The following is a 12,095-nucleotide window of genomic DNA, read 5'->3' on the forward strand; positions in this document are numbered from 1 at the left end:
CTGCAGAAGACAAAGCAGCACAGCATCCCGTCCAGCTCTTACCTGGTCAGAACCCCAAATTAGCCTGGATTATGATTTTCATTTCTGCTTGCTGTGATCTGTTGGTTCCTGCAGCAGACAATTCAATTCCGTTCTAACAAGCACCTTCCAGTTTTATGCTTCCCTCTAAAAAAGTGTTTGGGAAGGTTCTGTTAAGACTCATTGCGAGGGAAGACAGCAGAGATATGACAGACTTGGAGAAAAACATTTTAGAATGGAAAAATTCCAGCAGAGTTGTCCTGCTATTGACTACTCTTCTCCCCCTTTTAAAACAGATCACAATACCAGCAACAAAATCTTCACCTACACCATCTCCCTGCATCCCATTCTGGAAAGCAAAACTAAGCGCTCACTAGCAAAGACAATCCAGTCAACGGGCCACTAGCTCAGAAAGAACAGACTTACAGAGGGGACATGAGGAATAGGGCTCAGTTATTAAATAATCTGTTTATTGTACGGCTTTCACAAAGAAAAAAAAGACAAAGCACCCAAGTAGAAAGAATAAAAATGTATTTTCCTTCAGGTTTTAGACTGACACAGCAAGTACAAATCCTTTAGTGTGAGCACTTCACGGCAATTTGGAAATTTAACAAACCCCAAGTGAACGAGCACACGGAACAAGACTGAATCCCGACAGCTGCTTCTGCAGGTCTTCAACTCACAAGCTGGCTCTAGCCTTGGCTATCACGGTAAAACACCTCCTCCTCCAGTCAGGGGTGGCAGAGGGAAGGGAAGGAGCTCTCAGAGTCGAAGCGTGCAGACGCCTTCTAGGAAGAGTTCTTTAATCAGCCAGTCTCAAGTACACAGGACCCGGTGAGCTTTCAAGACAACAGAAATTGTTTGCCCTGCCAATGTATCTTCACAGTATGTAGACAGTAGGTATTTTGGAACCCAGTCCTTCTGTAACAGATATGGAAGTGACGCGCAACTGGAGAACTCCAGATGAAAGGGGAAAGAAAAAAGTCAAATCAGCAGTTTAAAACTCTTTTGGTATGTTACCTTCCTTTAATTTTAGATTATATGCATAGAGAACCTGATCTACCCCTAAAAGAACATGCAGCATGATTTGCATTAATAAGCCCAATCAGGCACGGGGCTGGAGAAACTCTTTTCAAGTGGATTAAATGACACCAAAGTTTATGAATGAACGATCCTTACGCACCAGGATTTCCAAACACACATACAAAGTGACATGTAACAGTGGTCTTGGCAGCTTTGGCAACGTAATCGTCTCGGATAGCATCTGCGTGGCCTCTGGCACGCTCCTGCAGCGACTTCTATCCTCTGAGAGCCACCACGAATCCAAAGGCCTGTTTGGTCCAGGGTAAGGAAGTGCCTCTGAAGTCTCAACGCTGCCAAATCTCGCTTTAGAGTAGAGTAGGATGCACTGAATCTGTAATAGGATGGGCAAGTCTAGAAGCAGCCATCGTAAAACTATCAAATGCCACAGTGATTTAACTTTTAATTAAAATTAACCCATTTCCTCACTATATCCAACCCCCTCTGAGAAGTTTATATAGAAACCCCACAGAACATTTTTACTTGGGGTAACTCTAAAACAGCTTCTAATACAGTATCTGCATGGAAAAGTCAGTCCTCTTCCACTTCTGCTAGCTCTCCTTGTGCTAACGGCCCAGAAAATAAAAGGCAGTCCCACCCTGGGAAGTTATTTCTGAAGGCCAGCACCTGAAGCAAGTTAAAGGAAAAAATCTTTACACTGGGCCTCTTCAAGTGTTGATTTTGAAAGTCCAGGGCTATAGCATGGCTGTGATACAGATGCTGCCACCCTTTTCTTGCAAAAAAGTGAACGGGCAAAAATTAAGAGCCAGAGTAGACTGCATCAGTGAAAGCCAATCTCTCACAGATACAGCAACTGCCTCAAGCAAGGCAAAAAAGTGCCAGTAAGGGATAAAGACCAAAAAAACTTACAGCTCACTAAAACATTAGAAGAGTTGCCTGCAACAAGGCTACCTCTCTGCAGCCAAAGGGTGCACCCATCTGCATGCTGAAGATTGTGCGTTGAGTCAGTTCCAGCTTTTGCTCATTTTGCTTGTCACCTTTTAGTCACAGGCGCTAAAGTAGAAAATATCACCGAGTTCAGAAACTATCTGGGCACAGGGAAGGAAAAAGTAAATGGGCAGGGCACTTTGGAGGAAGAAATAAAGGATACTAAAACCTAGGTTTAAATAGCTCTTTGCAAAAAATTTAAGCAGCTAGAACTAGAGAAAAGTTATGTGACTGGAAAGCAAAGAATACAGTAGACACCTAGAAAACGATGGAGGATTTGGAGGTCTTTGCTCTACAAGGAACTAACACCACTTTGGTGCCACCCGTTACTTCTCACCCCATTGCTAGCTACCAGATGAACAGCGGGAAATTGACTCCTGAATCAGTGAGATAAGGAGGCGTTTGGATCTTCACATCCCCCTCAGGAAGAAAGGAGAGTTGAAATTTAGCTAAGGGAGCATATCTGAGCACAGGTGAGCTCACATCTGTAGCACACGGTGATTAACAGTGAGGAGACTCAGAAAAAACCTTCATATTCTAGTCAATTAGTCTTTGGCGAAGCCCAATCAAGGCAAAACACAGATGATGCCCACTGGCTGAGGAGAGTCCCCATTGAGTCACACAAGCAAACTCAGCAGAACAGGTTAGATTTATCTAAAATCTTGGAAGCCTTGAAGGAAGAACTTCACACTGAAAATGAACAAGGAAAAAAAAAAATGGATCTGGGAAGGGGCGGCTGGGTGCATGTACGCTATGCTGTAAACCAGAGTGTAGTGCTGTGGCATTGGGTCGAAGCCTCTAGGAGTTAAGCCAGGGGTGCCTGAGACACTCTGCTGCTGTAGCTCGCTTCTCTGGGATCAGCTCCAACATAGGTAATAAGAAGTCTGTGAATGCAGCTGCCTCATCTTGGGACCACTCGTATTTTTCCACCAAGACTTCAAAAAGGCCCCAGGGCTTCAGTTTGGTGATGTGCTTCAGATCACCTGAAAACCAAGACAGACAGGTTAAGTGCAAGACGTGGGAACAGAGCGGCTGAATAAAACAGGCCCAACAGCTAAACAAGGCAGACTGAATTCAGAAACTGTTCTGAGTAGTTGGGCACAGGGAGTATAAAATGGTAGGGCATGCTGAAGGAAGAAATAAGTTATACTAAATCCCCTTTATCATCTGCTTTTGAAGACTGTTTTAGAAATGTACTTCCTTGAAAGCTTCTTTTCTCCCTCCTGCTATTTCGGATCCAGTATCAGCAAATATTGTTTAACTTCATTAAATCACCAGTTATACCAGTTGACATGACAGATGAACACTGTGCCGTGACATTGGAATACGTGCAATACATGCAGCACTGTTTGAGGAAGCAATACACTACTAACAAAAAAGGGTTTGTTTTATTTAAAAAAAAAAAGTATTAAACTAGGTCAAAAACTTCTTCTTGAGACTCAATACATTTCTGGGGTATTCAGGGCTTTGACAATGGTATAATGTGTCCTGAGCAACACGGCTCAGGATGCAAGGCACTATTTAAGTGACTGGCATGCTAGAAATGGAACAAAGTTGTCTAGAGAAGACTTCAAAGGGGAGTCAACACCTCCAGTTGACAAAGATCAGCTAAATAAAGCCAAATTAAGTCTGAAGAAATATCTATAGTACTGTTTTTCTACCTGCTGCATTTGATCTACACCAAGATGTCAAGTACTAGCATATAGGATACTTTTAGCAGTTAGACAAGAATGCCTTATATTTAGCTGCAGCTTTACTGAGAAAGCCTTTCATAAAACAAAGGAAAGGCTTAAAGAGGCATCTTTGCTAGCATCTATCATTAATTGGTATTTCCAGCAAGGCGCTCTTGTGTATTTGGGGCAGGGAATGAGGGTATAAGTGACATTTGCTTTGTTTCCTTTTACCTTTTTTGGTGAAAAACTCCTTGGAATATTTTCCTGCCAAAATGAGCTTGCGAGGTATTTTCCCCAGAAGTTCTATGATCAATGCAATGTGATCTGCATTTTTGCAAAAGAAAAGACAATGAGACACATCCATACAAGTCATCTCTGTGCCCCACTTTCCTTCTCTGGGATATAAGGACAAAAGCATTATCTCCCTTAAAAATTACTTTGAGATCCACCTGAAATCCAATTACACTAAGCAACGACCAAGGCCAGGGGAAAAAAGGTAAGGGCAATTTGAGGCACGATCAGTTTGAGAAGCAAGATTAAGAGAATCCAGCGGCAAGAGGAATGGAAAACACCAGAACAAGAACATGGACTTTGTTGCACGGTGTTTTACTGCAGAGGCTCGAGCACCGTTGGTGCTGATTTGGGTAAACAATCTTTTTGCAAGGAGCCTTTGCATTGCTAACTCATAAGAGAAGGCTCACTCTGAAGAAGCAACCATTGTAGTTCATGTCCCATTTTAAAAAGGAAAGACTTAGACAAACACACCTTCATCCCGTGAGTAATCTTCCCCAGAATGAGGCTCGAACAGATAGTCTCCTGTTGCTAACTCAAAGGCCTAAATGAACAGAAACGAGCACATTAAATCACTTTAATACACTTCACACGCTGTTAGATGTGCTGCAGGTTGATTCTGCATACCTCTGTGGGCCAGCAGCAAAGTGGTGGGAAGAATAACCTGCAAAACTCTAGTACGCCATTACCATCTTAAGATGTGCAATTACTTTGCAACATTTTAATGACTGCATTGAAAAACGTCATCGGCATCTCTATGATGAATTCTGGATCACAGCATAATGCAGTATGCTCGTGTGAAACTGTACGAAGTTAAGGCATTTCATATGCTTAGCCTCTCTTCTGCCTCAACAGCATTTTGCAAAGCGATGTCATGTCCAAACTCTAGGGTTTTGGGTTTTTTTTTTCCCCCACAAAGATTCTCCCCTCTCCCCAAATTTCAGACATTAAAGAGACATTTGTCAAACAGTTAATCTCTGAACATTTGTCTGTAGATACAAACACGTTTTCAATGAGAAAAACGTTTGCATTCATTTCAACTCACCACTCCTAAACTCCATGACACATTTACCCTTTACGTCTTCACTTTTACTCAAAACAGTGTTTTACGCTGACCTTCTGTACTCTTAGTTTTCTTTACGGATTGCTGTTGTCAAGCTATTGAATTAGGCACTCGGAGTAACCACTGTGTAATTTTGGCCACACGCTCTGCAGAGCCAACACGACCCTATCACATTCTCTTTTACCACATTCATCAAAACCACAGCTTGTTTTCTGAGACAGCGAAAATTATTTCACTCACTATTTTTCAAGCTTAAAATATAGAAACAAAGCTTTGATTTGTAGAAAACACAGAATGGAGACACCAAAGAGACACATGCAGTAACTGACTGATTATTGCTTTTTTTTTAATTGCCATATTCTACATTTGCCAGGTATTAAACGAACAGCTTCAGCCTCACCTCAGCATTACTCAGATTATAAAATGATTCCAAACATGCAGAGGATGCATGTGATTAAAATATGAAATTATACCGAAGACATCTGTGAAACAGTGCTGGATGCAGCAGAAAGGCTCTTTATATAAAAAGATTTTGTCTTCAGAATTGCATAGTTGTCTCGTTTTTCCACAAAGCGTGATGACCAAGTACAATCATATTTGAAATCTGACGGTGCTGTACAACAAAACTAACTTTCAAAAGGAAAGCCACACGTGGCAAAAAAAATAAAAAGGAACAACTTTGGTACGGAAACGCGGTATTCAGCAAGTCTGGAAGTTGGCTGGACACCTGTGAGGGTTTTTTGCCAGGCTTGGCTAGTGACTCGGCAGTCCAGAGTGCACAGCACACACGAGTTTCCCAGAATGCTCCGCAGAAACAGTTTAAAATCCCCCGGATGACACCACTCACCATACACGCCGTGCTCCAGATGTCTGCAGGTGTGTTATACCCCGATCCTATCAACACCTCCAAGGATCGGTACTGTCTTGTCTGGATGTCTTCAGTGAAGTGCTTGTGCTAAACAGAAGAAGTGTTTTACTGAACAGTTAGAGACTGTTTAAAATAGAAGAATCAACAACCTGGAAGGCCAGAGCAGATCAAAGCTCATTCCCATTACACTTCATCTGAATTTTACATCCTCATTAGATATTTCCTTATATTCCTAAAAGTACTGTTCAAATGCTCTACATGAGACACTCCTCCTTAAGTAAAACAGTCCAGCAATGTAGAGGAAAGCAAAACAGTTCAACAATTTTGAGGAAAGCAAGCCACAAAAATAGAGTAAGGGAAGGCTGCTTCAGAAGCCGCACCCTCTCCTATCCGATCACGACAGATAGGCCACGATTCATCTACCTTAAAGCAGAGACCACCTTGCCAGATGCTGCAAGCCTGGTGTGCAATTCTGAGTTTGAGACTCATCTCTCCCATAAGATCTGAAGTATTTTGCCATTTAAGAAGCCAAGTAAAACAGACATTTCTTCTATTTGAAGAAACATTTAAAAGCAGCACAACACAACCATCAAAGAATAAAACTATTTGAGTCTCTTTCATGTGCTCATGAATCCACTGAAATGGTTTGACAAGCTAATAAACTGCAGAACTAGCACATCAGAGCAATTGTTTGCAACTTTCTCATTCTCCAGGAGAGCTACAGACTCCTTCAGAAGTTTCACATATGCAGATTTCTACACATTATATGTGACACTGTTCACGGGCCTATTGGAACTAATCTAACAACTGAAGAGGCACCCAGAACACAGGCTGAAATCCCATGTTAGAGGACCATTTCTTTGTGTCCCTGCTGCCCCCTCTTTTTTCCCCCAACATAGTTTCAAACTGTCACCACTTTCACAAGCAGGTCTAAGATAGAATCTGTTTTACAGATTCTTTTCCATCTTGGCATACTGTGAATGAATTAGCAGGTTTAAACAGTCAATGTGAAAAGATTTTAAACTTACCACCCAGCAGGCATTTCCTAGGTCAGCTATCTTCACTTTGAGCTTATCTGCATTCTTGGGCTCAAGAGGATTAAGAAGGAAATTCCCAGCAGTTGATTTTCCTAGAGGCAACATGGACAACAGCTGATTAAAGCTACATGGACAGCGTCACCATCTGTCATCCAAATCCTACAGCCCTCTCCCTACCCAGGAAGGGTTTTGCTTATGATCAAAACGTTTCCCTCCCCGAAGCCTAGGTACAAAAATCGGCATCAGTCTGCACTACAAACAACAGAGCTACCACCATTAAGACCCAACCGGCGTTACAAAGCAGAAGGACGAGTAAGCATATGTAACAGTGACTGTTTCCCAGCACTCTCTGCGCAGCCTTAAAAAGTCTGTCTATATCTAGACAGGCTTTTTAAATAAGGGCATTACCAGAAACAAAACAAGCCTCTCAACCCTTAAGACTTCCTAAATCTTTGAAGAAGGAGAGTCCACATATTATAGCATCTTTTTGACATACCCATCACTCACTGCTGCAACGCAGTTACAAGAGCTAAAGTGTATATTGGGAAAACCTCAATGACACAGCAGAGAGCAAAAGTATTAAGTCACTAAATTACATCCAGCTGTAGCTCTAAAGCAATTTGGGAGAGAGCTGTGAGAAGCAATAATACACCTAGTAATCTAGCAGGGGCATCCAACTAAATACAGTTCAAGTTTCAAAATCTTTAAATTTCACTTGCTACTTTTCCTCCGTGTAACTCCCCAGCAGTACTCTGCCAAGAAAATGCTACAGATTTTTTTTTTTCCCAAAACAGAAGTAAAAGTGACAGTTTCTCCCTCCTCCTCCAAGCACATATACTTTACCTGACCTTGACTCAAAGATGCAAAGGACAGTTTTATTAATTGATTAAAGTTTTTTTAAAAACACACACTTGGAATGTGTTTAAGCTGCTGTACACTATTGTGTGTCTTATGTTCTCCTAAACCTACAAGACTTACAGTTTTTTACCCCTGAAACAAATCATATTTAAACAAAAGCATTAAAGAGTTTTTTTTCCCCCTACACTGTATAAGCTTTGTTTCAGTCAGGCTGCATTTCCAGTTCTGGGAAAACATTTACTCATCTCAGGTAACTGAGAGGAGTTACCTGTGTTCCACGTTAAGAACAAAACTATCAGAACACACTGAACAGTACTTATCCCATAATTTAACAGCCAGTGACAATTTGTAGACTAACATTTCTAACTATTAATGAAAATCACAATAAGCAACACCTGATACAAAGGAGGGAATGTTCCTATACTGAAAAACAAACATATAGGTACTTTTTAAAGTGGGAATACTTATGCATTCAATAGTCAAAACTAAGATACAACTACAATTGGAAGCTACAAACAGCAAGTGTCTCAGAGTGGGACTGTCAGGTTAATTACTCCTGGCAGGAAGAGTCTCAAACAGGTGGTTCTGATCACTTCAGCCTACAAAATGGAGGTTTCTATTAATACTCTGATGAAGTGTGGTAACACAACTCTCCCACATCAAGGAGAAAGGAGCCCTCCCTCACAGGGTTCCTCTCTTATACCTTTGTTGTCTGACGGGCTATTATTCTCATTCTCGTCCTCTGAAGGTATCTCTGTCCGGATGCTTTCTTGCAAATGGTTAATCTCCTGCTCATTGAATGATCGCTCTTCGTTGGACGTGGGCTGACACACCATGGAATCTTCTGAAACTAAGGGCACGAATGAGTCCGACATTGCTTCTTGAGGCCTGTTCTCCGAGTCACCATTACGCTGACTGTAATTACAACTATGGAAATTCTCCTGCTTCTGTGTGTGAGGGTGATCGCCACAGTCATTGGCATTATGAAGGTCGTCCTCAAGTCGCACAGACCCTTGATTGCCGGAGTCTGGGAAGTCCGTCATTTGTATCACTCCATTGCAATTTATTTCCGTTACACATTTTTCCACGCTGCTTTCCATTAGAATAGATTGCTCTTGTACAACAACTTCAGCTGGAAGAGTGGAAAAGAAGAAGATAGCACAATATGTCTAAACAAAGTAATAGCTGAAGCTTGTTCAGGGAGCCCTCAGAAGTAGGTAGCTCTCAAAACGTAACTGAACACAATCATTCATTAATTCAATTTGTAACAGGAAATTTCCTAACCTCTTTAGATGGGTAGAACGCAATGCAAACAGGTTAAATGACAATGGCCACCTCTGCTAAAGGTGCTCACTCTACCAATGCCAGCACCTGTGAAAGGACAACACTGTGCTACTTTAGCAATGCTTTAGGTCCATACCTGTCTTTTTGCTGACGTTTTCCTCTGGTGGACTGACTTTTATGAGCATTTCTAGAGGGCTCTGAGCTTCTTCCTCCTCTTCAGGCTGTGTCTGCCCAGGGCTTGCTTCCTTCTCCATTTCCTCTATCTCTTGCATCCGCTTCTCTAACAGCTCGGCCTGCCGCTTCTGCTTCTTTTTCAACTTCTTTTTTTTATTCTTTGACATTTTGTCAGCCTACACAGAAGCAAGCAGAGAAATTTGACTTAGCATTTCATATTTCAATAAAGCTAAAACACATCAAGTTTTAATTTATTTTAGAGCTGAGGAAGCAGTCTGGGATGAAAACTCTCGAGACAGTTCTTCTCCCGAATAAAAAGCAGGTATTAAGGTTTTTGGAGCAGTTCTCTATGGCTCTTATCAGTGCGCTTCTGTCCTGACCTGAGAAACCTACAGTATTCTCCAAACGAGGGATCTCAGACTCCACAGACAAACAGTCACCTTCACAACAGGCCTTGAGACCACCACAAAGACGACTCGTCCTGGTGATATATGAGCTAATACTGCTTACATCTCCAAGACAGCATTGAACCTGATGCCTATGCCTATGACAAACACAAATCACACTTTTCCTTCTGCTATGATAAGGTTGCTTTCCCTTAATGCTGACTGCATTATGAAACAATGCAGTAGATACTGTAAGTAGATGGATACTTACGCATGAAAACTATTACACTTACTGGTTTTGGCTGTGGTGCAGTGCTCACTGAAAGGGAAAGGAAGATCAATAAATTAGTATGTTTATAGTCGAAAACTGCAACTGCATTCTTATCTTAAGGTAAGCTTTTTCCTATGTGGTTTGGTAACAACATTTTAAAGGTATCAGCAAATGTTATTTTGAAGGCTCATTTCTCTACAAAAGTACAGCAAGAATAAAAAAATAAGAAAAACATTAAATGAGTAAATGCATAATTAAAATTCCAGATAGCAGACTTGCTTGACTGATATCAAAGACTTAAACTTCCTGTCATGCAGCTTCATTTACTGCATGTATTATGCATCTTACTGAAAAGAAAATGCAAACCAAAACATTAAGATACCAAAGTTAAGGGAGCTTCCCTGAGCTAAGCTATGCTACGATGGGCTCAGCTGAACGTTGGTGGTGTAAGATTACGACTGACAGAGCCTTCCAATACACACCGCAGTAGTTCTTGAAAACTACACACTGGTACAAGATGGGATATTCTGAGGAGGAACACGAGGAACTAGGAACAAGAGAAAATTTGCTCTCCGATCTTTAGGGATGTTAGCATGTCAAGGAAGCTGTTTCTGTTACAATTTTTTAGGACTTCTGCAAACTGACAGCAGGTAAATCATCCTGTTGAGACCTTCACGAAATGCATTTCCAGCATCACGCAATGAAAGGAAACAAACTTTTGAAGAAAACGTTTGAAGTACCTCACCACATTTTCACTCCAGCACTGTTCTGAGTGCATTAGCATTTATGCAGGGTGTGCTATACAAGACTGACTGCCCTACCACTTTACCAGTGCCAGATTAGCTGTGTTAAAAGCAGGTGCCAGCATCCATGTATCCTCCCTCCATTTCTCTTACACAAACGACTGCCTTCCTGATCATCTTTGAGTTTACAACTTATGACTAACTTCACAGTTTACAGTTGGCTTTTCAGAGGTTACCTGCATTATTGTTCCACTGTGCTTAATTAGGAAGTTTTCCCTAGTGAGATCAGTTATGATTTGGGGGTGTGGGGGGAAAACAGCACCAATTCTCAGGAAAAAAGCACCTGCAGAGCCAGATGGTGGGGGAGCCCCAGATCTCTGCCACTCCGTTGCTTCTGCAGCCAGCCTGCGGATATACTGGTCGTTAACGCACAGAAGAATGTTCTCAGGTTTAATATCTGTATGAATGATCCGACATTTTGTGTGCAAGTAATCCAGACCCTGAAGAACCTGCAGACAGGAGAGAAGGAAATCAACCATTAGAAAAAGCAAAGAATGAGCAAATTGAGACTGAAGTGAAAATGCAAAATTGCCCAGGATGACCAGTGAATCTGAAGCACTTCTGTGTTTGAGAATACTCCAGATTAGAGCTAATGTGATCAGTGATTACTACTCAGTTCCAGAAAATATAGATTTGCAGAGATATTTTAGCTATCAATTTAAAATACTGTCTCTTTACCCTCGTAACTTAACTTACCACAGCTGAAAAATCTAATCTTAATACCCTACAATAAAATCATGCTTTCCTCCTCCCTTCCACCTCACGTGTAGAAAGATGTTTCTTCTTAGGCAACCATCCAGTAGGAAGAACAGGTTCCTCTTGCTCTTCCCATCATTAAGCACTGTACTTACCATGACGGAGTTTTAAAAAAAAGAAATACTTGCATTTACGAGGAATAACCAGGGTAAGAAAAGGTTAAAAGCAAAAATCATGATAGGAGGCTGGCTAAGTGTCAGAAAATAAATATCTGTAGCAGAAGGCTTTTGCAGTAGAGAAAGGAAATATTAACCCAAGAATGATTTTGCTGCATGAGAGATACACCACTGATTTTTAACTTTTGTTTTCTTGGATCTGAGAAAGATTAGTGAAAGAGTTCTCACTGGGTCGAGGGGAACAGCGCAGTCAGAGCTGAACTTACCTGTTTGATGATCTTTTTGACGCAAGGGAGTGGAAGCCCCTGATAATTTGACTTGATGATCCACTTCAGGAGATGATGCCCTAGAACTTCAAACACCATACAGATATCTGGAACTCAGTCAAGGAAAAAGATGGACATCCTGACCCAAGGAGCCCTGAATTCCCAGGACTGAGGATCAAAAGAAATCCGTACCAGTTAAGTGT

General features: G+C 41.5%; 1 protein-coding gene across 2 annotated transcripts in view; it reads right to left on the reverse strand.

Moving 5' to 3' along the window:
- Nucleotides 1-467: 467 nt before the first annotated feature.
- SRPK1 (SRSF protein kinase 1) overlaps nucleotides 468-12,095 on the reverse strand; it is a 28,091-nt gene continuing 16,463 nt past the window's right edge. For both annotated transcript variants that reach the window (XM_076357828.1, XM_076357829.1), the window contains 10 exons: nucleotides 11,893-11,999; nucleotides 11,038-11,203; nucleotides 9,974-9,999; nucleotides 9,257-9,470; nucleotides 8,540-8,968; nucleotides 6,970-7,070; nucleotides 5,921-6,028; nucleotides 4,485-4,554; nucleotides 3,951-4,043; nucleotides 468-3,029 (listed from right to left, as the gene is read on the reverse strand). In XM_076357828.1, coding sequence (XP_076213943.1) covers nucleotides 2,845-3,029; nucleotides 3,951-4,043; nucleotides 4,485-4,554; nucleotides 5,921-6,028; nucleotides 6,970-7,070; nucleotides 8,540-8,968; nucleotides 9,257-9,470; nucleotides 9,974-9,999; nucleotides 11,038-11,203; nucleotides 11,893-11,999 — 1,499 coding nt within the window. In that variant the 3' untranslated portion in view covers nucleotides 468-2,844. The remainder of the gene's footprint in view (nucleotides 3,030-3,950; nucleotides 4,044-4,484; nucleotides 4,555-5,920; nucleotides 6,029-6,969; nucleotides 7,071-8,539; nucleotides 8,969-9,256; nucleotides 9,471-9,973; nucleotides 10,000-11,037; nucleotides 11,204-11,892; nucleotides 12,000-12,095) is intronic.

Source organism: Aptenodytes patagonicus, chromosome 22, assembly GCF_965638725.1.
Source record: "Aptenodytes patagonicus chromosome 22, bAptPat1.pri.cur, whole genome shotgun sequence".
Classification (NCBI taxonomy): domain Eukaryota; kingdom Metazoa; phylum Chordata; class Aves; order Sphenisciformes; family Spheniscidae; genus Aptenodytes; species Aptenodytes patagonicus.